Genomic DNA, 24,244 nt, shown 5'->3' on the forward strand with positions numbered 1-24,244 from the left:
TTCATCCTCCGAGTAAGGATGCTCCTCGCAAGGCGCAAAATGCCAGGCATCGTCCTCATCGGCCTGCCGGTCTCCATCATTCTCCTACTCCTCTGGCACACAGACGGCGGCATACCCAGCCTCAGATCCTCAGCCCAGCTGCCAACACCAATAGACTGGAAGACAGAATCATCAGATTCCTACTTTTGGAAAACTGTCACGGTGCACAACCCGGCCCCGCAGCCGCTCCGTCCCCTCCCAACATCACCATCCGTCCGCTTCCCCCAGGTCCAGGCGACTTTCCCCCACGAATCAAGCGACCACCGCCGCGTCCGTGAAGAGCGCCAACAGACCGTAAAAGCAGCATTTTCCAAGGCTTGGGCTTCGTACAAGGCGCACGCATGGCTCTCCGACGAACTCACCCCGGTGTCGGGCTCGCGCCGCAACACTTTTGGCGGCTGGGCCGCCACTCTCGTTGACTCCCTTGACACGCTCTGGATCATGGGCATGAAGGAGGAATTCGCTGATGCCGTTACCGCCGCCGAGACAATCAACTTCACGATGACGGACCTCCAAGAGGTCAATGTCTTTGAGACTACCATCCGCTACCTGGGTGGCTTCCTCTCCGCCTTTGACCTCAGCAACGACGTGCGGCTCCTCCGCAAGGCCGTTGAGGTCGGCGAGATGCTCTACAAGGCCTTTGACACACCCAACAGGATGCCCATCACGCGCTGGAAGATTAAAGATGCCATCGACGGCAAGGAGCAGTCCACGCCGAACGGCGAGCTCGTGGCTGAGATTGGATCATTATGCATGGAGTTCACCCGCCTCTCCATCTTGACCGGCGACCCAAAATGGTGGGACGCAACGCAGCGAATCATGGAAATCTTTGAGGCGCAGCAGAACAAGACCAAGATCCCGGGCTTGTTCCCCCTGGTCGTCAACCCAGAGAAGAAGATCTTCTACGAAGGCGACGACTACACACTCGGCGCAATGGCAGACTCCCTTTACGAGTACTTCCCCAAGATGTCCGCCCTCGTCGGCGGCCGCAGCGAGATGTACCGCACCATGTGGGAAACCGCTGTTGAGCCCATGATCACCCACAACCTCTTCCGGCCCATGACGCCGGCGAATGACGACATCCTCATTGCGGGCCAGGCGCACGCCCGCGACTCCGGTGTGGAGCTGGAGCCACAAGGCCAGCATCTCGTCTGCTTCCTCGGCGGCCTCTTTGCGCTCGGCAGCAAGCTCTACGGCCGCGCGTCCGAGATTGACGTCGCGAGGAAGCTCGTGGACGGGTGCATCTACGCTTACAAAGTCTTCCCGCACGGCATCATGCCTGAGACGTTCTACATGGTCCCCTGCCCCTCCAAGGAGGAGTGCGCGTGGGACGAGTCCCTCTGGAAGAAGCACGTCAAGCAGCGCAACGACAAGGGCGATGACGTCGAGCAGATCATCAAGGACGAGAGGCTTGTCAAGGGGTTCTCTGAGGTGCCGGACCGGCGGTACATCCTCCGCCCCGAGGCCATTGAGAGCGTCTTTGTGATGTACCGCACCAGCGGCGACGCGGCGCTTCTTGAGTCCGCGTGGGACATGTTCACGTCCATCGACAACGCGACGAGCACCGATCTCGCCAATACTGCGGTGTGGGATGTGACGGCGGATGGAAAGCCGCCGGCGAGCGACTCCATGGAGTCGTTTTGGATGGGCGAGACGCTAAAGTACTTCTACCTCATCTTCAGCGAGCCGGGACTCGTGAGTCTTGATGAATTTGTCTTCAACACAGAAGCACACCCATTTAGACGATGGAAATAGTGCCCTCTTCCCGTATGTAAACTAGAACTTGTGTAATAGAACTCTTATGTACATCTATGTACTTACATTGCAACCTTTGGGTTAGCAAGTGTGTCTTTAGGGATGAAGTCCAACCTTCTAACTATCCGTGCTCTACGCCCTTCCTGGCTTCCTACCATACACAACTTGCCTGCAAAGGTTAGTAACGAGATGCTTATTTGTTCCGCAAAGGATCGAGCGACTACATTTCAACACGCATATTCTGAAAAAAAGTAGTTGGACAATAGATAGGTAGACTTACACATTCCAATATGCGTGAATCTTCCTGTTCTTCAAGTCCATACGCGCTTCAGCACAGAGATCCAAAACCTCTTGCCGTGTCCATCCCAGGGCGCGTGTAAGCAAGCCCAGGGACAGCCCCTCTAGTGCCAAGTCGAGGTTGACATAATGCAGCATACCAACCTCCTTGAGCTTCTTCTCTTTGGGCCATGAGTTGAGCGGCCAGGCGAACCTCTTTACAGTGACGTCAACGAAGCCGGCGGCACGTATGGCGTCCACATACTTCGATGGGCTCTCGATGGAACGGCCGATGGCATTGCCTGCCTCGTACATGGTTTCGTGCCAGCGCATGAGAGCCGGGGACTCGAAGAGGGTGTTGTCGATGCAGCCGATTGGAAGCACGAAACCTCCGGCTTCGAACCAGCCGCCGGGTTCCAAAGCCCTGGTGGTGCTGGTGAACAAATGCGTTGAAGGGGCTGCAGGGATCGACAAACTCACTCATAAATCTTATGGATGATGCTGACTGGGTGAGAGAATGAACCTTCCATAGTCCGGCAAAAGATGAAGTCGAAAGGTTTTGACCAGGCCCACCTCTTCTCCAGATCATCAATCTCAAAGCTGCAATTGTTGGGTACCCTGGACAGCTTCAATGAGATCATGGCTTCAAACTTTGTGGACGTATGTAAGAGTACGCTTACCATTCTGGTTGGATCGGGCTTAGGTCCACGCCAATGACCTACTTGTAGGTTAGCTAAAGGCACTGTTTACGTACAGCAGACGATTAGAACCTGTGCAGATGGGAAGGCGTCCGCTGTAACGAGCTTGTCAGTATCTGGATATTAACAATCTTGACGAAAGACATCGCAAACCCTTTAAACCAGTAATGGAGACCAGAGAGAAACTTACCGTAGTCGATGGCCCAAACACCAGTTCCAGTACCCATATCCAAGACGTTCTTGGCCGTCTTATGTGCTGGACATAGCGCTAGTTCACCGTCAAGTGTAAGGTTCCAGATGCGATGCTGCAACTCTGTTTTCATCAGAACATCCACATTGAACCATGGGGCTCGGAAGACATACCTAGACGGCTATTCTCTTCCTGATCACCTCAATCAGTGTCTTGGTTACGATCAGGTTTCCGAGAAGTAATCGCTTACATCATCGTTTGGGTAGTTATACTCTATCAAGCATTAGCGTAGCAGACTTATAGTGAAGCAAGTGAAGACGCACTCCCTTCACTCATGGAATGGTAAGTCCTGCCATTCTCAAACTGGAACTTCTTGATTTCCGACTTAACAGAATACAGCGACGCTCTCTCAAAGTCCTGGAGCCCGAGCAGAAATGTTAACGACAATTTCCCCATTTTCGATGGATGCATTCGCAACACAGAGTCAGTCCAAGAGAAGAATACTGACATCTTCTACACCCAGCGCTTCGTCCACTTCAGTATCCTGCGCGTATTCACGTCAATTGCACATTTCAATATCGTCGCGATGCGCACCTAGAGACTTACAAAGTCAGGGTCTGGCCCATCTACGTCTTGCATGTCTGAGCCCTGCATCATCGCACGGTGTGATTGATGGATTGATCAGAGGCGCCAAATTCGTAAACGATGTGCGTGGTCTAAAAGCTCAATTCACATTGTTCAACAGTGACGCATAGCTTACTGAGCGTAAGCGGGATGAGGCGAATCAACACCACGATTATACGTGAGGACGAACGCGCGAGAAGGAAACGAATGGCGGGGGAGAGGACTAGCGGAAACCCAAGTAATGTGGCGGCGACGACGGCTCTTAATTGCTTACACGCTGTAGGACCAGAGCAGGGTTCCAGATCCTACGCACAACTGTCCCATCTTGCGTCTCTCTCTTTTCCTCTCAACATCAGCTGCCCGCAACAGATTGTACTTTTGACGTTGTACAGAGCTTAAATATGCCTATCGCAAAGCTACAGGTACTTGTTCATGGGGTTCCCGCTCAACTTGCACCAACAGCCAAGAGCCCGAACCGACAATGAATGCCCATTGGCCAGTATTTGCGGCGCCTGGGTTTTGCTCGAGCATGATAGGATGAAGACTGCTAAAAATGGAGTGACGATTGCGGCGAGGTACATCGACCTGCACTGAAAGGTGAGTTTCATTGCGGCGCGTTCCAGCCGAAATGCTGCAAACGGCTGAATTTGGGCTTGACAGGCTCCACTGGCCATCGGAGGACCGCCCGTCTCCCGATAGAACCAACAGAAGAAGATCATACTGTAACGGGCTAGAGCCCGGCCGAGATCTCCGGCTTTGCCGGAGCAGCTACCGAGATCCGGCTCCGCCGGATCCACTATTCTGCTGTAGCACACCGCCTAGCCCCGGTCTGCATCACTGCTGCTAGGCGCCTATCCCTGTAAAGTCCTTTCCTCCTTCTTCAGCTTAGAATAGTCAATCGACGGCACCTCTACGTTGAACAAGCCTAGGGGCCAGCCCCTTACATATTCTAAGCTCGACAACAAAAGACGCTATACGAAACCTCACGAGAGCGATATGACGATTCGCTAGAGGGTAGTGCAAACGAGAAGACGCTATACGGAACCTCACGAGAGCGACACGACGATTCGCTAGAGGGTAGCGCAACGAGAAGACGCTATATGGAACCTCACGAGAGCGGCACGATGGATCCGCCAGAGGGTAGCGTAAACGACGCGATGAATGCTGAGATTGATCGCCGGATCAACGAAGCGGTCAACGCAAGCGTCCGTCCTCTTCAGGACCAGATGGCCCAGCAGACGGCCCAGATGACGCAGCTCTTGACAGCTCTGAATGGGCTTATGTCAACGGATAGAGCAACCCCTACGCCGCTTGCGAGCAGCGTAACGACCCCGTCCACAGCCGATACAACTATACAGGCAACGAGCGACGGTATAACGATGGCAGCTAGAGGGCGGAGGAAACATCAAATACCAAACCCACCAAAGTTTAGCGGCATACGTAAAGATTTCCAACGTTGGTTCCTAGAGATGAAGGGAAAGATACGAAGAGATAGGGAAGCTTTCGACTGTGATGCCGATATATTCGCATACATCTACGCAAGGCTGGAAGGCACAGCTCAAACCATGGCGTCACCCTACTACGCTCAAGGCGGAGCAGATGGAGCGGAATCCTCCGATCAGTTTATGCAATACCTTGAGACTCGCTATGGAGATCCCAATGCAGAAGCCAGGGCACTGGATAGGCTACGTACTATCCGACAGAAGGAAAACGAAAGCTTTGCTACATTCCTCCCAAAGTTTGAGAAGGAGTTAGCAGAAGGTGGAGGAGGACACTGGGCAGACGCAGTCAGAATCAACTATCTGAAAGGAGCCCTGAACTCCACTCTGCGGGACCGTCTAATTAGTGTAATCGATCCCCCGAAAACCTACCCAGAATACGCCCGGGTCCTTATGATAATAGGGTCAGGGCTAGATAGTAGGACCTACCAGGAACGTCACGAACGACGACGATACCGAGATGCCGATGGGGACACCCTCATGGCTGGAGTCAGCCGGACTAAGGAGCCCAGAAGAGCCGCAAAGTCACAGCGCTACCGCAGCGACTCTTCCTCATCAGAAGACAACATAAGGCCCCAGAAAGATAACCGTAAATGCTATAACTGCAATAAGATCGGCCATATTGCTACACGGTGCCCTAAGCCAAGACGTTCAGGGCCTAAGAAGGTCAAGAAGGTTGAGAAAGCTAAGAGGCGAGAGGAGAGCAGCGATAGTAATGCTATAGAGGAGCTAGGAAGCTCTGAAGCTGAAGAGAGCTCGGGAAAAGAGTAACTCTAACGCGAAGTCGGGCGTTAGAGGCCAAGCCTAGTGACATTACAGAATGGAAGCAGTTCAAGCATCACATGAGCAGCAAATCAGCAGTGATCACTACCCGCATACACAAGGGCACTCAAGCAGACGCCCTAGTAGACACTGGGTGCGATCTATACTCCCTTATCGACCACGACCTCGCCCGTAAGCTCCGCCTACCGGTAGTAGACCGCTCTGAGCGGCTGCTAGGCAGCTTTAGCGACGCTACAGGCGCTACAAAAGCAACAGGTGTAGTTGTCTTCAACCTAGAGCTGTGTGGTTATGATGAGAAGATCTTTGCATATACCGTACGTAGCCTTGGTGACGACCTGTTCCTAGGGAAGCCTTGGATGGAGAGGAACCGTATTCTATACGATGCCGCTGCACAACGGATACGGCATAGGAGGGGTGGCGTAGACCTACGCTTAAAAGGCGAAGAAGAACCAGATCGAGTAAGGGAGATCAGAGCCGCGCGTCTCCTTCCAGGAGCTCCTTTCACTGCACTCTATAGGAGAGCACAACGAGACACCAAACGAACTGCAGGATACGAAGTCCGAGCCATCAGCCTAGCAGATATACAGAAGGCCCTTACGAAGAAGACTGAGAAGGCAGATCTAAAGGCCCTCCTTCCGCCAGCTATACTAGCTGAGTTCCACAAGCTGTTCCAACCTGACGAAGCCGCCAACCTTCCACCACATCGTCCTGGGGTCGACCATAAGATCCCTATCAAACAGGATAGTAGTGGTAATGAGACTGTACTACCATGGGGGCCGCTCTATAGCATGTCACGAGAAGAACTCCTCGTCCTCCGTAAGACCCTACGAGACCTACTGGATAAAGGCTTTATCCGCGCCAGCAGCTCAGAGGCATCAGCACCAGTACTGTTCGTACGTAAACCAGGGGGAGGGATACGCTTTTGTGTTGACTACCGCGCCCTTAATGAACTCACTAAGCGCGACCGATACCCTCTCCCCTTAATCCAAGAGACACTACGCACTGTTAGTGCTGCTAAGTGGTTCACGAAACTGGATGTGGTTGCAGCGTTCCATAAGATACGAATTGCTGAAGGAGAGGAGCATAAGACGGCCTTCAGGACAAGATATGGGCTATTCGAATGGCTAGTTGTACCCTTTGGGCTTACAGGAGCCCCCGCTACATTTCAACGATATATCAACGGAGTGCTTCGAGAGTACCTAGACGATTTCGCTACGGCATATATGGACGACGTACTGATCTACTCAAACGGCTCACGGCAAGACCACGAAGCAAAGGTTAAGCTAGTACTACGGAAGCTTGCTCTTGCAGGGCTCCGGCTAGACCCTCATAAGTGTGCGTTCTCTGTGAAGACAGTCAAGTACCTAGGGTTCATTATCACCGCAGGAGTAGGCATCTCCTGCGATCCTGAGAAGCTGAAGGCAATCAAGGAATGGGCTGCGCCAAAGACGGTTAAGGGAGTTAGAAGCTTCCTAGGGTTTGCAAACTACTATCGGATCTTCATCCCAGCATACTCAGAGATTGCTGGACCCCTTATATCTCTTACAAAGAAGGGCGTCCTATTCCACTGGGGTAAAGAGCAGGAAGTAGCATTCCAGGAGCTTAAGAGGATCTTTGCAGCCAAGCCTATCCTACATCAACTAGACCCTGAGCGTACAACCTACGTTGAGGCTGACTGCTCAGGCTTCGCCCTTGGAGGAGTACTGTCACAAGAAGATGAGCATGGGAGACGTCACGCAGTAGCATACCACTCGCAGCGGCTGAATGCCGCCCAGTTCAACTACCCAATCCACGATAAGGAGATGCTAGCTATTATTAGCTGCCTACGAGCATGGAGAGCGGAACTGCAGAGCGTCAATAAGTTCAAGGTTCTATCTGATCATAAGAACCTGAAGTACTTCATGACAAAGCAGAGGCTCACAGAACGACAAAGCCGATGGGCAGAGGAGCTGTCTCAGTACAACTTCGAGATACAGTACCGGCCAGGAAGTGAAGCAGTAGTGCCAGACGCACTCTCTAGACGCGAACAAGACGTACCTACGTCTCTAGAGGACGAGCGCGAACAAGGCCGGATTCTCCAGCTTCTTCCCGAAGTAGCCCTTACCTCAACGCGTACACGACGCGTAGAGGCAGCCCCATCAGTGCTTGTGTTCACCGACGATAAGGAACTACAGCAACTCTGGGACCAGACCCAAGGGCAAGACCAAGTCTACCAGCAGGCATATAATGCTGTGAAACAACGAGAAAGAAGCTTCCCTCCTAGCCTCAAGCTAAAGGTCCAGATTGCTGAGTGTGAGATCGATAATGGCAACCGACTACTATTCAGAGACCGGATCTGGGTACCAGGTAGCGAAGACCTAGATAGCGAGGCGAACACACTACGTACTCGTATCGTTCAAAGCAGCCACGACTCAGTACTTAGTGGCCACCCTGGTAGAGATAATACCCTCGCGTTAGTCAGTAGGCGCTTCTACTGGCCTGGCCAGTCACAGCTAGTACGACGCTTCTGCCGCAATTGCGATGGCTGCGGGCGAAGCCACATCTGGAGAGAGCATCGAAAAGGACTTCTGAAACCTCTACCAATACCGCAGCGTATACGAAGCGACCTCGCTATGGATTTCATTACCGACCTTCCCCTTACGGATAAGGGTGAGCGATACCTTTGGGTAATTATCGACCGGCTAGGAAAAGGCGTAACCCTTGAAGCTATGGAAAGTATGGAAGCTGAAGCCTGCGCTGAACGATTCCTGAGCTGCCACTTCCGCTTCCACGGCGTCCCTACTTCAATCGTGAGCGACAGAGGAAGCAACTGGACGAGCCGCTTCTGGCGGCAATTCTGCAAGCTTTTAGGAATAGAACAGCGGCTCAGTACTGCCTATCACCCACAGACTGATGGCGGCCCAGAAAGGATGAACCAAGAGATCCAGGCCTACCTACGCAATTACATTACCTACTCGCAGAAGGATTGGGCGAATAACCTCCCAGCAGCTCAACTAGCGCTCTGCAGCCGCGATAGCAGCGCTATAGGCATGAGCAGCTTCTTCTTAGAACACGGATACCACCCAGAGCCTGTCCGGGTTCAAGAGGCAGACCCAGAAGACCATGGGGGCCGTCGCGAGGACCTGGCACGCAAGTTGGTAACAAGGCTCCAGGACGTGATGGATATGGCACGGTCGACCCTTGCCTCAACGCAGCAACGCTATGAGGAGCTGGCTAACAGGAAGCGCCAGCCTACGGAGAGACTAGAAGCAGGCGACAAAGTCTGGCTTCACATGGGCCACTACAGGTCTCCTAGGCCATGCAAGAAACTGGATTGGTTGCACCATAAGTATACCGTTACGAAGGTTATCTCACCATACGTGGTAGAGCTTAACGTGCCAACGGCTATATACCCACGCTTCCACGTGGATACCCTGAAGCGTGCAGGTAACGACCCTTTACCTGGGCAAACGCTAGACGACGAGCAGCCGCCCCCAATTATAGATGACGAAGGCGAGGAGACCTGGAATGTAGAGAGTATCGACGCCGCCGCCTGGAAGCGTCGAGGGCGTGGGAGACGCCGTGAAGTGCTGGTTAAGTGGGAAGGATACGCAGAGAGAACCTGGGAGCCTATCGAGACGCTCCAGGGGACGGAAGCGATGGAGGCTTACGAACAACGTTACGGCCCTGCGATGAAGCACGACGGAGACCCAGCTCTAGCGCCACGGACGCGCCGCCGGAGGGGAGCGGGGAGGTAATGTAACGGGCTAGAGCCCGGCCGAGATCTCCGGCTTTGCCGGAGCAGCTACCGAGATCCGGCTCCGCCGGATCCACTATTCTGCTGTAGCACACCGCCTAGCCCCGGTCTGCATCACTGCTGCTAGGCGCCTATCCCTGTAAAGTCCTTTCCTCCTTCTTCAGCTTAGAATAGTCAATCGACGGCACCTCTACGTTGAACAAGCCTAGGGGCCAGCCCCTTACACATACCGCCTGTTTGGTTGGCCGAAGGGGGATCACACTCTTGATAGAATGAGTGGAGTATTCGCATCCCGATGAAAGTGTGGTGGTCATCATAGGGTTGTCTTTTCTAATCCACCTAGGTCTGTATGGGTCGAATGGTTTCTGATGGGCCAGAACTTGCATCCACCGCTATCTTTTGTCGGCACCTTTTACCCCGATCACGGTGTACAAGAGTACCGTCCCAAAGAGAGGGTCTGCCTCGGGTGCCAGACTCTGTGCTGCCATGACTTTCTGTTGGTCGAGTTTCGATGTCATTATTCTGTGCGACCTGGCCCACTTTGTCTTTTTCAGCCTCAACCTCGGGAAGACGTAGGATCTTGCATGTCGGGATCGGTGCAGGGCGGTGGATGTGACGGTGCGAATGCACTACAATGGATGCCGTTGAAAGAATAGGCCAGGCAGCGAGATTTCGTCAAGCCCGGCACGAACAAGAATTCGTACATATCTTTGCATATAAATATGCGGGTATCTATTTATGCTTAATTACTGTTAGTCCGTCTTTGTCGACGGGATGGGCCGCATTCCCACCGAACTCGAAAACGGCGACGCTCCAGGTCTATCACAACCAGCTTGTTCGCGCCAGATCATTGTACATCTCCACCACATCTCTTTCGGACAACTTACGGAGACTTGAACCATCCACTTCCAAAAAGGGGAATCCCTCGCCGCCAGAACAGATGTGCACGGCTTAATTTTATCACAGACACGGATACTAGTCGTGGCTCGGTTGCGTCTCTTTTGATAGCCACGCGCGTCTGAATGGGGCCGATTCATCTCTTTCCGCAACTTGATTTGGAGCTTTTGAGGCTAAACTCTGCCAGCCGAGTCACCGACCCCGGGAAACCAGTCAGCGGCAGGCGAGAACGCCGACGGTCCCGCAGCGGCCCCGCGAGCGTTAGTGGGATCGACGGTCGGCCAACGTGGAAACTTCGCAGATCCACAAGTTCAGGGCGGAAAGAGATGATCGTCTGCAGGCTATTTCGCCCGACGAGTCCGATCGCGAGATGAACCCGAGACATTCTCGGGCTTTTCTTTCTGTTTATGTTCTCATGTTTGCTTGCCCACGGCAGATCGTGTGCAGCATGCCCGCAAGCAAAGACGGTCAAGTTTTCTTGTGCCATGGGTTTCTCACCTCCGTGGAACACGCGGTGGTATCTCCGATATCACGGACGGGGCAATGGCACTCGAGTCGGGGGAATGTTACGGGAGAACAGGGAACTGGTGCCGTCTCGTGACTTTCTTGCGGACCCGGACATGGACAGGTATGGTTGAGCCACGTTTGAGGCCTTTAACTGACCAATATGCGTGGGAAATTTCTGTCCGGGAATCTCAACATTGCCCCTGGCTTCTAGGACAAACAACAAACATGGACGGAAAAGCGCGCATACATTGCAGCCCAAGCCAAGCTGCACTGCTGCCATCTTCACGATGATGCCACGGCTTCATTCCTCGGAGCCCAAGGCACGATGCATGTGTCGGCGTGGGGGCCCAAAAAGTAGACCCGCACTTCGGCTAGCTATCATGACTCGCCCCTGTCGATGGCCTCCTTTAATGGGAGGCGGACGGCCTGCAAACCCTCCGTCCTTGGCCTTAATCTGAACCGGGCCACTCAGCAGCATGGCTATGCACTCAATGTCTCAACGCAGAATCCGTGGCGGTGCTGTCATTGGCCCTGTTCGCCATGTGGCCGCGCCCTCTTTTGCTTGGAGCTGAACTTCAGCTGACAGAGACGTCAAAGGGCAAATGGGACGTCATAGCACAAGGATGGCGCCAACAGACAGACCGTCAACCTTGCCACTGTTTCAATATCCGAGCGTTACGAGCCGTCAGAAAGCCACAGCCGAGCTTACGAAATCAAACGAAAGCTTCCATCCGAGAAAGGACGAAGTAAGGAAGAAAAGAAAAAGGTTGGCTGTGAAGTTGCTCCGCCCACGGCCCATGATGCATGGGCTTATCGGCCGGTAGCGAACCTGTTTCCTAATTCAGCCCTCGCTTGTGGAGCAAGGTTGCAATGCAGGCCCCCGACGTGTCCAATATTTCGCGCTGATGCTCATGTCACCCACGTTCTGATGGGATCTCAAATGTTTGAAATATAAGACCACCCATAGGATGACAATTCTTTGGGAAGCGGGATTTTGCTTTCTGCGCGGGTTTCCTGGAGGGTTTCGCTTTCGTTGACAACTTGCCCGTCATGGTTGGAATCACCCTTTCCCGTACCCTGGGGATTTTCTTAGGCCTCCTGACGGCCGTCAGGGCTGAATCCGCAACATGCAGCCAAGTCTCAACTGGCACTAGCATCCAGAAGTTCCAGGGACTCGACATCGGATACACCTCAGAACAGCTGAACTACTGGTAGGTTAACACTGTTTCTGGTGTCTGTTTTCTGTTTGTTCTGACGGGAGACATAGGTCCACGGCTTGCGGTAACCTTAAACCTGGATGCATCTTAGTCCCCACCAGTGCCGAAGAGGTCTCCGCCATCGTCAAGGTTTTGGGAACCAACAACGAGACTTTTGCCGTCAAGTCAGGAGGACACAACCCCAACAATTACTATGCCAGTGTGAAAGATGGCCCACTGATCTCCACTAAGGGACTCAAAGAGGTCATCTACGACAAGGCGGGCAACACCGTCAGTGTGGGACCTGGAAACAAGTGGGAGGATGTCCACGCCGCTCTCGATGGGACCGGAGTTACAGTCGTCGGCGGCCGCATTGGAAACGTTGGCGTCGGCGGATATCTGCTTGGAGGTACGACGAAAAGTCTGAGGACATTCATCGAGGGTTGATGCTGATATTGATTTGGTTTAGGCGGACTCAGCTTCCTGAGCACTCAATATGGCTGGGCATCAAACAACATTGTGTCGGTCGAGATGGTTCTGGCCAATGGAACGATTGTCACCGCATCGAACACGACGAACCCCGACCTTCTTGCTGCTATCAAGGGTGGTGGCAATGCGTTCGGCATCGTAACTCGATATGTGTTGCAAGCCCATCCCATCGGCCAGGTCAGGAATACCCATTAGCTGGGACTTTGGAATTGGCGCGTTGGCTGACACAAGATCAGATCTGGGGTGGTAACTTGGTCTTCGGTGCCGACAAGACCGACACGATTCTCGCCGCCATTCGCAACTTCACCGAGAACTACGACGACCCGAAGGCAGCCATCATCGCAACCTCCGAGCTTACCGTGTTGAACCTTGTCGACATCTGGATTCTGTTCCTCTTCTACGACGGCCCCGAACCTCCCGCCAACGTCTTCAAGGAGTTCCTCGACATCGGCCCGACCATCAACAGCTGCAAATCCCGATCCTATACGGACCTTCTGACATCCAACAACCAGTTCGTCCTGAAGGGCAGCGTCTACACCATCGCGACCGAGACGACCCCCCTTCCCTCCGCTGCCGACGGTGCGAAGGTGATGCGTTCGTACTACGACCACTGGTACAACACGTCATCTGCGAAGGCCGGCGTATTCGGCATGATTGCATCCATTGCCTTCCAGCCTATTCCAAAGTCCCTGCCTCGCATCGCACGTGAGAATGGCGGCGATCTCTTGGACCTCGATGACGATGTCGACAGAATCATCTTTGAGTTTGATTACTCTTACGTTTCACAGCTTGATGACGCCACGATTGACAAGACCATGGTTGACTTGTACTCTGGCATGAAGACTCGGGTGGATGGCTTCATTGCGGACGGCACCCTTCCGGACATCTACAGGCCACTCTTCATGAACGACGGCTACTTCCGACAGGACTACTGGGGGAGATTGAAGCCAGAGAAGCGAGAGCTCGCTCAAAAGGTTCGAGCGGAGGTTGACCCAACGGGCATGTTCCAGCAAAGGACTGGGGGCTTCAGATTGTGAGTTTTCCATCATGTGCAGCTGTGCGTCTCTGTGTACTGACATACTATTAGGCCTGCCTGAAGCTACAGAGAAGAGCTTGCCGATTAGTGTAAATTGTTCGATTCTTCAATGCTGGCCCGCAGGGTTCCAGCTGTGCTATCTAGCACGTACCATTTTAACGTTACTATTGTATAAATACATTGAGCAATCTGGCAGCCTGAAGTGCGTATTGAGAGTGAATACCCTCTGCATCATATGATCTGTCAATGAAGAATTGGCACAACGGCCACTATGTTCTATCTTGTAGAATATTGCAATTGGTGCGAGCTGGTCACGTCGGAGGTTGGGCTTTCTAACAATTGCCTTCGGAGAAAGGAAAAGTAAGACACGATTTTGTGGACCCCTGTTACCAAAAGGCTCGACTTCCCAGTGACTGTGAACTTTCAGGCGATGAACTCTCATTCGCTTTCGGAGGTACAGTTGTGATATCACTTATCATCGCTCTGTGCACCCCAACTGCTGCGTATTTTCCTCCCGTAGCAGCACATCCTCACCCAACAAACAGTATCTCAAGATCCCAAATCTTCAAAGTCAAGACTATCAATCCACATTCCAAGATGGAAAACATCGCCACCATCCCAGACACCATGTCCAACATTTGGGAGGAGAAGTACAAAAACCTTGTCCAACAACTCGGAAATGCCAGAGCGACTGGAGCCAACAAATGCGACTTATCGTCGTAATTTTCGTGTTTTCGGCTCTCGCGCTCATGTCCATCTCGATCGCCTTAACATTTTGCTACATGAGAAGGAGAAATAAGTTGCGCTCGATTGCAGAGCCGAAGTGCGACGCCAGCAACGAGACGAGCGATGTTGGTCGTTGGCTGGAAAGCGAAAGGAGACGTCCTCGCACTGACTTCAGCAACTTTGGCCGCATGCCTGGCTACTTGCCGGATTCACCTGAACTCGTCCACACGAGATTCGTCTGACGGCTGGACACCATTTGCCCTATGTAAACAGGGAAGCAACGGCGTAAAAGACAGCGCACACATGCACGCATACTCACATCCTTACGAGTAGCCTTGCCATAGGTGGTCATAGAGGTTTCTCTGTGAGGCCTAGGCCTGAAGGCCATCCTGGTCCTCGCATATTTTCCTGTCAGAGTCATACTGCAGTCAAAAAGGTGTGCTCACAGACGGCAAACCATGCAAAAGAAGTTAAGGGAAGAAGGTAGGTAGCATCGCTACCTAACCATGATCAAATTGAACCCTGAATATAGGAGAAACGCCGGCTATAATTTCAAGTTGAGAGGCGATTGCTCCATGCACAATCGCCACGGATAATACCAAAGCAACCGAAAGACCAGATATGACGGAGTTTCCAGGGAGTAGGCTGCCTAACCGCCGAACACACTAATGAAAAGCGACAATATCGCTCTTGAAAACAGCGCCGGCGGGAGGAGATAGAATCAAAAGGCTTATGATTATGTGCTGCATGGTTGTATAAAGCACAGAAATGGTATCTTGGTACGAGAAGAGACGAGATAGAAATACAACAAGAGGCAATAACGTCCAAGCATGATTCTCCAGTGAGGTCCATGGATGCTGGATGAACCGCTTTCAGCCCCACAAGGAAAGAAAAAGTCCAGATGCAAAATTTGCCGTCTTTTTGCGACCCCCGAACAAGACGTGGATCCATCGTGATCCATCTCTCACCCCACTAATGGTGGTGGGTCGGCCTTTCGGGGGTCGCAAAAAACAGTCAAAATATTTTTCGTAGCACCACCTCATACTCTGGCGTCCTCCGCGGGAGACTTTCCCGTAGCAACGCTTTCCATGGTCATCCCCCTCTCCGGCGCGTGGAAGTTTTCGACATCTGTTGCGGCAGACATGGTACTCATTCTCTTGTCGCTTTCTTTAAACCCAATTGCGGGATTTCCAATAACGAGGCAGAAAACTGCAATAACCATGACCCTTGATTGATGTTAGGCTCCAGCACCAAAGAAAGGTTGGGGTCTATGACAACTTACGATGACTCGAGTCCGATGAAGAGCGGCTCGTTCCGGAAGAGAACACTGAAATATCCTTCCTTCAACTCCTCAATACGGTACGAGCATCGGACCAGAATCAGGATGGTCGCCACGAATAGGAACGCCAAGAACACACTCATGTGTTTGGTGATTCTCTCACGCGCACCCGACCTGTAGGCGGCAAAGAGATAATCCGCGAAGAGTATGCAGAACACAACCAGAGTCACAACTTGGAAGATGAGACCTGCCAGAGAGACGTTGACGCCTTTTTGTACCTGGCTCTTATCGTTCGCAATGCTAGACAATGCGCCGCCGGTGGCTTGTAGGATGAGGGAGATAATATCGCAAGGAATGAAGACGTAATAGAAGAGGTGCGGGTTGAAGCGGGATATCGATCGGTCGAGAGCGATGATCCTACCCACATGTTAGCAAAGGATTCATGACGTGGTGCAGCAAGTAGGCTTACACTTTGGAAAGCATCACATAAATGGCGGCGCAGAAGAAGACAGGGGCAACGGTGATGCAAACTATTTCGACGGTTAGAATAAAAAAGGCGAGCCAGAAACTGCACAAACGACCTACTGATCTGAATGAGAAAGCCGCCGAAAGAGAACGGGTTGTCATGTAGAATAAGTCGACCAACATAACCGACGATTTCCACCAAGCATCCCCCGATCACGCTCGCCGTGAAACCCCATGTCTTTGCCCGAAACCCTATGATACTATGAACGACCATAGCCAGGGCGAAAAGAGCGATGAAGGTGCTGTTGGCGGGTATGGAAGGCTGATACTTCAAAAGACTGGCTTCCAGAGGACAGAGCTCCAGAGTGCAGTTGGCCTTCGGACCGAAAGTCCTGAGTCCATTTGGAAGCTTTGTTGCAGACATGTCGGGCCGGGACTTTCGAAATTGACTCCTGTCGTATGGGGTACACTGTGAAGAGACAAATCTGATCGATGCTAAAAAAGACGTTGAGATCGCGGGTCTCGAGAATTCTTAAATACTGAAGGATATGATAGGTGTTGAAGGAAGGGACGACCGCATGCGTATGTCTTATCGAGACGAAACAGCGGGGTCGGCCGTAAACACAGGAGCAATCCGTTGGAAACTTGCTTGCCTGCCAACTATTTCCGTGGCGGGAGCGGGATCTAATCTAAGACAGCCTAAGCTATCCCCTAACGAACAACAGGTCATGATCTACGAGTGGCTGGATCCCTCTCTTTCGCTTATGTTGACCCTTTTCCACGTTTAGAGACTGCCAAGTGCACTTGGCTCTCATGGCTCTCCCCATTTAAACATGAGGCTGGATTCGAAGAGTGCGGGTTGTGGAGTCCCCTTGTCTACGACCGGCCGTAAACTATACCACATTCGGGCGTGGAGGATCTCGCGATGGGCAAGGTAAGCGCCACCCCATGTGTTTTTACGGATATCCTGGCACGTATGATTGAACGGCCAGCCCGATCGACGTCCCGACAGTTTGGGCCCTATTTTAGCTGGCTCGCAAGTAGCGTAGACCGCACTCGTTGGCGCACTCGCACTCGCAACATGACGAATCAGGGAGCGAGACTACTGAAGGCGGATGAACATTTGAGACTAGCCTACGTGGTTCCCGCATCTGAACATGATGCGACGGCGGCATACAAAGGCGCTTCTTATCCGCCCGAACCGTAGGCCCGCGCCAAGACACCCGATAAATCGGATAAACAATCTTCGATGCGTCATGCCAACAGCCGAACAGTTCGCGACTTGATTCTCAAAGAATCCTTACGAAGTTCTAGTCTCTCGCTTCGAGATGCGAACTGATGATGGCTGCGTCCGCTGGCTAGATGCGTCTCTAAATTCACTGCCTGACTGCTTGGGAGACAAGGAAAACTGTACATAGACAATCATTGATAGGTGGACGCGCGCGAGGCAAGTATCCTTTGTCTTCGGCCGATTACCGCCGAACGTCGCCGAACCCGAACGTCGCCGAACGTATGGCAATCACGGATCACTGCACCGAATCGGCTCTCCGAGTCTTGTTTGTGACATCAACATCATGCTAGTAGAAACTTTGTTGGTCAAGACGAGCGCTTATTCATTAAGTCTTTCGAATATCTGTGCGACAGGCGCAGCTTCATGGCAATTCCAGCAAAATATTTGCAAGTAGCTTTCAATTCAACTTTTACATATACTGATGCCCGCTACCTTCCTTCAACCCCGAAGAAATACACTTTCCAAGCTCCACCAAATTGCTAGACCAAAAGGTCATTTACGAGGGTCGTCGCCCCTAAGACAGCGCTTTCTCAAAGCATCCAGATGCAGATCTCTAAACCAGGCTAGTTGGCGCCCTCGCGGCGCTTGATCTCAAGAGGAACAGTGACATCAGTCGTGAGGGTAAAGTCATTGAGCCTGTGACCAACAGATGGGCCTCCCTTGCGATCAGCATCACCTACAAGCCTGAAGTCCCAGAAGCGCAGCATCTCGACAAACAAGACCTTGATAGCAGTGCTGCTGAAGAACCGGCCGGGACAGCTGTGGGTGCCGAGGCCCCAGGCCAGGTAATCGGATGTCGTTGTGATGTAGTGGAACTTATTCTCGTTACCATCCATCTGGCGCAGCTTGTAGAAGCGGAAGCCGTCAAACTCGCTTGCAGGAGCCTGGTCCGCAACCTCTGCGTAGCTCTGCTGGGTGCTTGGTGAGGTCATGACGTGGTAGACTGGAACACCAATACGAGTGCCGGCAGGGAGGGTGTGACCGGTCGAGAGGGTGACGGGACTCTGCACGATGCGAGCCATGTTGACAAGCTTGTTGGGGCACAAACGCATGCTCTCCTTAAGGAACGAGTCGAGCTTGCGGAGCTTGACATAGGATGTGCGGCCCATGATGCGACGGCCCTTGTCATCCATGGTGAAGCCGTCTTGTTGCAGGACGTCTTCGATCTCCTGGCGCAGGGGAGCAAAATATTCTGGTCGGGTAGCCAAGTCGTACATTGCGCGGGTAACGGTGTAGCTGACGCTGTGAATAGAGACCCATGAGACTAGCACGAAAGTCAGCATTATTCCAGTACAGAGATTCTTAGGTAGACTTACGGGCAAGCTGGTTGAGAGCCAACGATGTAGCAATGTCCTCATGACTGGCACCCTTCGGGATGATGGTATAATTCAACAACCATGAGCAGAAGGTTCCCTGTGCATCATCGAACTCAAGGGCCTCTTCGTCCGACATGTAGTGTTGAAGAGGCTTCTTCTCGTCCATCCAAGTGTTGGGATCTTGCATCGCTGCTCTTTCCTTGACAAGGTTCTCGACGATCGGCATCAGAATTTTCTTGCCGCTCTCAAGGTGAGATTGCATCTGCTTGACTTCGGGCAAGTACTTGCCAATGAAAAGACGAAGCCAGTAGGGGTACTTGTTCAACGCATGGCGGGCGCGCATCAGATCAATGGTGTAGCCGATAGAAGAACGCAGCCATTCGGGCCTGCGGCTGATGGGGCGACCGATGAAGATACGCGATAGCATGAGGGCTGAGATCTTGGTGACGCTCATGTGAAGTCCCTTGGTGGACCACTTGTCGCTGCCGACGTCATTGAGCTCGATGTCCATCGCGAAGCGGAGCTCGTCCAAGATGGCGGGGATGGCACCGTTGGTGTGTCTGGTAAGATCTATGCGGACAGTGGGAAGAAGCTCTGTGCCGTAGGTGCCTCCGCCAACCTTGGTGACGGCCATAGAATGGTCAATCTTGACTTCGGCATGCAAAGAGACCTTTTCCTCGGGCATGTTCTTTACATCATCGACGAGGTTGCCAGGAAGAATGACGATGGGTCTTGATGTCTTTAGGATGAATGGTGTGTCGGGGTACTGTTTCCAGGTCAGAACTCACGTTCTTAGGGAAACGATTCCGATGGATCGAGACTCACCTTTTCATACATACGCGTCAAAGTGTTGAACACGCCCTCTGGGCCAGGATCCGGAATCTCAACAGGCATGTTCAGGTTCGGCTTTCGGAAGAAGGAATAGTATGTGACTGCACCGAGTGCAAGAACAATCGCCAACAGAGTTGTTGGCTGACAGCTCATAACGGAGCTCGCGACGGTGTGTGTGATCGCCATGATGAACGCTGAGGGTATCGAACACTGCGAACGGAGCGAACAGATTTGAGGGCTTTGATAACAGTAGAGATGGGCGATCTGGGCGACGATGCGTATTATTTAACAATGTGTTTATGTTCCTGAACATGTAAGATTGATGATGCTTCTTCGTTTGCGACTCTGCTGGTCGAGCACGAACATATATCGGCAAAGCTCGTGCTTGACTGCAGACTCTCAAAATAGCGTGTAGTACCTGGTCACTCTCATTGTGATTCTACCAAACACTGAGCTCCTGTTTCTGAGGCTGTGCAGCCCCGAGGAGTCCGCCTGAAAGCCGGTGCGCCTACGGCGTTTTGACTGTGCCAGACCAAGCCCGGCTTGGCCCTGCTATGGAGAACCAAGACTGGGGCCGGTCGAGAGCCAGCTTCAGGATGCTCAAGCTCCCACGGTGACTTTGTTGACTTGTCTTGGCGAGGCGAACCTCAATTACCTTCGATCTGGTTGGCTGCAGAATATTCATCTTACGGGGTTTGCCAAGCTGGGGCTGCCGTTGATTCATGTCGTGTTCGCAGCTGTTGGTGCCGTGCCCCACAGGTAAGGTCTATTCTATTGTTGTCATGATTCGTTTGTGACAATGCTGTCTGGAGGTGGAAACTTCCAGGATCCTGAGCGACAAAATGCATCGACCGGAGACTTTCCAGAAGTCAGTTCCCCATGGTTGTGAGATTGACTTTTGAAACCTGTAGATTAGGCAGTCCTTTGCAACAGCTGAGTTCCCTGTTCGGCAACGTTCGCACAGGACACCCCCGCCATCTTGGGATGGCACTCTCCATACCTCTGAATCAGCCACGAGTCTTGGCAATCCACAACTTCAAGGTAACCTTTGGATACTCACAGAGTAAAAGATAGGCCCACGTGGGGGTTGCAGTTGGCTAAGGTTGGTGCACGTAGGAACTCTCTGTTCAGCATCAAGTCTGTGTTCTCGCTACGCGACCGTAGAGTTCAGTGGTGACGCCGGCCGAGAGAACCTAGGCACAGAACAGTTCCAAAAGCCTGGTTGCCAAGTTATGCAATGTAAATCAATCTGAAAGCACTGAGGGGATTAAGCTTATTCGCTTGCAATCTACGCGGGTAAAGACCGAACTATCGTGTTGAGATGAGCCCGAAGGGCGGAAGCTTCGTGTCGAATGCGGTCGGGAGCATTTCAAACAAATCAAGCGCATCTAGGAACTTACGGCAGTTTACCAGATGTCAAAAGCGTATTCAGAAGTTTAGCAAAAACTTATTTGTATTTGCGAATAGTTCGTATCAATGACAGCCCATAAAGTCCCGCTTATTGCCACGCCAAGAACGAAAACGAAATCCAACTGACAACTTGGCATCACTACATCGAGTGTTGCTTGCAAGCATGCAGATACCGCCCCAGAGCCACCATTGGGTAGCCATGTCGCATACAACCGAAGTCCAACCAAAGAGTGTTCGGGAAGCCCACACTCACATACGCCTCCTGATCCCAAGTTACGCCCTTCTCGGAGCCGACTTGTGTCCGAAGCAAATACCGAACTCCTCTCTCGATCGCCGGATCAGTGTGTGGCAAATGCGAAAGAAGAGCCATCACCGCCCAAGCCGTCTGAGTGGGTGTCGAAATGAGTCCTCGACCAGCTAGGGTCTCGTCGCTGTACGTGCCAAGGCTCTCTCCCCAGCCACCATCAACATTCTGGACAGCCTTGATCCATGAGATGGGCTCGGAAATGAGAATTCCTTCTGCTGGTTGCTCGACCGACTGCAGGTACGGAAGAGCGCAAAGAACACTGCTTGTTCCGTTCAGGTAGTTGACATGCCACCTTGCCCACCATGTTCCTGTGAGCTTGTCTTGTGACTTCGCAATGTACTGGAGGCCCTTTCTGCAAGCCTCACGGACGCGTTGAAGTACAGCAGGGGGCATGATGGATGAGCAGGTTGGTTCCGTGATAATGTAGCCGAGGACCTCAAGGACACGGCCCGTGATATCGGGAACACTGGGATCGAAGAACTCGACACCATCTGCGAACGGGAAGAGATTGGCAACTTTGCTAGTGTTGTCGATGTCATAGGCACCCCATCCGCCATCTCCGCCCTGCATGGACAGAAGCCAGTTCAAGGCTCGAGCTCCGCAGGCAGAGTTGATCTCTTTGGGATTTCTCATGACGATCGCGAAAAGGCACACCAGGGTATCATCGTTGTCGGGAAAGTACTCGTTCTATATAGTGTCATTAGCTGATGTTGCCAGTGTACTGGCGATCAGGGATGTACTTACGCAATATTGAAATGACCAACCGCCAGGAAGGGAGGCTCGCGGGTTCGTCACCAGATAGTCGCCGTGTGTTTTGAGAATCTGGTGGTCTTTGAACCACTTGATGGAAAGATCTGTCCGATCATCGGCTAGCCCCGTCTCGAGTAGTCCCAGAGTCATGAGCGCCGTATCCCACACAGGACCAATCGTCACCTGCATACGCAGGCCATCGGAATCCTCCCAAAGCGCGTCTTCCATAGCCCTCGTCAAATGACCCATGACTGGGTGGCTTGCTGGGAAACCGGCGGCATGCAGGCCAACCACGCAAAGGAAGTTGGAGATGGTGAGAGATCCGAAGCCTCCCGCGTCGAGATGGTTGACGATGTATTGCACGCATTGGTCGAGACAGTAGGTGCGCAGCATGGACCTCTTCAAGACTGGCTCCACCACGCTAGCTGCCTTGTCGATCAAAGTGCATGCGAAACGACCAACTTGACCGTCCTTCCACAAGGTGAAAAGTTGTGGGATTGACTTCAAAGTCCGGTCCAAAGGGTTCAGAAACAACTCGTCCAGGAAGCTGCCCCCCAAGGTTTCTTCGCTGTCGTCGGCTCCGAAGGGATGCAGAGGAAAGATCGGTTGGTGGTGCTTGAGCAACATCACGGGCACAGCTGAAACCCGCGACCAGTAAGAGAAAGAGTAGATGTTGACTGGTGAAAGGCCGGCAGGAAGAGCCATAAGCTCAGCAGGAACTTGAGCCATGTCTTTCCATGCAATGATGCCGAAAAGTGCCAGCACCAATTGTGTCAAGACACCAACCTTTGCAACACCACCGTGGCGTAGAACAAAAGCTCTTGCTTTGCGCATGGGCTTGCTGTTGACATTGGTACCGAGAAGCTTCAGCCCAAAGTAGGCTTCAACTGTGGTCGAGACATCTCCGTCCCAGTCGTGAACGGACGGTGCTAGACCCCAAGAGCCATCGTCGGTGTTTTGTTGGGAGAGCAGCCAGCGTCGGAACTTGTCTGCCTCATCTTCGGACAAAGGCATGCCGAGGATTTGTCGAATACATAGCCATTGTACGGTAAAGGAGATACTGCTGCGGACTTCCAGATACCAGTGGCCATCAGGCTTCATCTGGTCGTACGCATGTTTGGCAGCCTGCTGAATACATTTTGTTGCAGACTCCGGAAGATCATTGTCTTGTTGTGTGAGAAGAATGGTGTTCGTTGCCATGATTGTGTCTGATGATGCTGAAGCTCACAGCGATACTGCGTTCAAGGAGTGAAGTCGGCTTCATATCTCGAACTGATATGTTGAGAAAGCCTCTTAGCTAAGCGTACACCAGAGGCCCCTGCAGCCATCGAGATGCATTCCCCATGGGATACCAAGCGCCGCAGGAGACTTCTCGAGTGGACCCCTTCATGGTCTGTTACGTCACGAGGTTCTCTGGCAGACGGATTTCTAAAACCAGGACATCCCTTAGCGCGTTCAAAGATTGTTTTGGCACATTATCTCGCTGTTAGTTTTGCTGCGTCTCACCTGCCAAGCCGTTCTCTGCCAAGAGCTTCGTAGTACGGAGAAATAGAACTGGAGTTCCCCGGCATTCTGCCGTGTGTGCATCGAGACCTTAGCTTTGAGTAGTGAACGTGCTCATCGATTTTCTATGTCAGGTTCCCTGGCATGCTATTATTGGGGCATTGGGGTTTGCGCCAAGACGTCAGATGAAGGTATCGTGGTGGAGGCGATCCATCGCACACTCCCCTGCGGCGATCGACTATGCGGGGTTATAATTCCCGCAGGAGAGAACTACTACACAGGCCGTGTTTTACAGTTCTACAGCTCCAAAGTCGATCTTTCCCCGGTAGGAAACACGAGTCAAGGTCTAGAAACCCAATCTGGAAATAAGCTGAACCTGATAATTGAATAACACCGCTTTATTCAGACGGAGACTATTGAGTCAGAGCACGCACGCCCTGCATTGCTGTCAATCCCATCTGTTGGTCGGCTTAACGCCAAGAAACCACCGGGCTGTACCTTCCTACGGGTCAAAGGCGTGTCGTCAATTTTTGGAAAGCTATGGATATCCTGTTGATGTGGTCCCGCGTGGCCGGTCACACCTTCTCTGACGCCTTGGCCAGAAAGCTACCGTGTTGTTGGGCAGTAACGGTGGAATTAGA

General features: G+C 52.5%; 7 protein-coding genes across 7 annotated transcripts; 3 read left to right on the plus strand and 4 right to left on the minus strand.

Annotated features, from left to right (window-relative positions):
- Positions 1–39: 39 nt before the first annotated feature.
- On the plus strand, positions 40–1,894 carry MAN1B1-1 (Endoplasmic reticulum mannosyl-oligosaccharide 1,2-alpha-mannosidase; the record flags this gene model as incomplete). The annotated part of the gene is made up of 3 exons (XM_032026341.2): positions 40–1,734; positions 1,795–1,806; positions 1,880–1,894. The coding sequence occupies 3 exons, from the start codon at positions 40–42 to the stop codon at positions 1,892–1,894; spliced, it is 1,722 nt and encodes a 573-aa protein (XP_031892263.2).
- Positions 1,895–1,926: 32 nt separating this feature from the next.
- Positions 1,927–3,597, minus strand: tdiE-13 (putative methyltransferase tdiE; the record flags this gene model as incomplete). Its single annotated transcript, XM_032026352.1, has 11 exons — positions 1,927–1,963; positions 2,075–2,494; positions 2,551–2,688; positions 2,751–2,788; positions 2,841–2,863; positions 2,959–3,081; positions 3,132–3,150; positions 3,209–3,231; positions 3,282–3,375; positions 3,467–3,502; positions 3,565–3,597. 11 exons carry the CDS (start codon positions 3,595–3,597, stop codon positions 1,927–1,929), a joined length of 984 nt encoding a protein of 327 aa, XP_031892266.1.
- Positions 3,598–5,923: 2,326 nt separating this feature from the next.
- CGGC5_v008352 (Transposon Tf2-6 polyprotein) lies at positions 5,924–9,601 on the plus strand (the record flags this gene model as incomplete). Its single annotated transcript, XM_066152004.1, has 1 exon — positions 5,924–9,601. The coding sequence occupies one exon, from the start codon at positions 5,924–5,926 to the stop codon at positions 9,599–9,601; it is 3,678 nt and encodes a 1,225-aa protein (XP_066008688.1).
- A 2,453-nt stretch (positions 9,602–12,054) lies between these two features.
- On the plus strand, positions 12,055–13,786 carry CGGC5_v008353 (putative FAD-linked oxidoreductase; the record flags this gene model as incomplete). Its single annotated transcript, XM_032026363.1, has 5 exons — positions 12,055–12,215; positions 12,272–12,609; positions 12,670–12,866; positions 12,926–13,722; positions 13,777–13,786. 5 exons carry the CDS (start codon positions 12,055–12,057, stop codon positions 13,784–13,786), a joined length of 1,503 nt encoding a protein of 500 aa, XP_031892265.1.
- A 1,704-nt stretch (positions 13,787–15,490) lies between these two features.
- On the minus strand, positions 15,491–16,619 carry RSB1-9 (Sphingoid long-chain base transporter RSB1; the record flags this gene model as incomplete). Its single annotated transcript, XM_032026374.1, has 4 exons — positions 15,491–15,677; positions 15,734–16,147; positions 16,200–16,260; positions 16,316–16,619. The coding sequence occupies 4 exons, from the start codon at positions 16,617–16,619 to the stop codon at positions 15,491–15,493; spliced, it is 966 nt and encodes a 321-aa protein (XP_031892268.1).
- A 1,430-nt stretch (positions 16,620–18,049) lies between these two features.
- BOA7 (Cytochrome P450 monooxygenase BOA7) lies at positions 18,050–19,819 on the minus strand (the record flags this gene model as incomplete). Its single annotated transcript, XM_032026385.1, has 3 exons — positions 18,050–18,750; positions 18,803–19,568; positions 19,628–19,819. 3 exons carry the CDS (start codon positions 19,817–19,819, stop codon positions 18,050–18,052), a joined length of 1,659 nt encoding a protein of 552 aa, XP_031892267.1.
- Positions 19,820–21,182: 1,363 nt separating this feature from the next.
- shc (Squalene--hopene cyclase) lies at positions 21,183–23,300 on the minus strand (the record flags this gene model as incomplete). The annotated part of the gene is made up of 2 exons (XM_032026396.1): positions 21,183–22,037; positions 22,095–23,300. 2 exons carry the CDS (start codon positions 23,298–23,300, stop codon positions 21,183–21,185), a joined length of 2,061 nt encoding a protein of 686 aa, XP_031892270.1.
- Between the last annotated feature and the right edge of the window lie 944 nt (positions 23,301–24,244).

The sequence above is a fragment of the Colletotrichum fructicola genome (genome assembly GCF_000319635.2).
Source record: "Colletotrichum fructicola Nara gc5 chromosome Unknown KSG_Nara_v1_contig04, whole genome shotgun sequence".
Taxonomy (NCBI): Eukaryota; Fungi; Ascomycota; class Sordariomycetes; order Glomerellales; family Glomerellaceae; genus Colletotrichum; species Colletotrichum fructicola.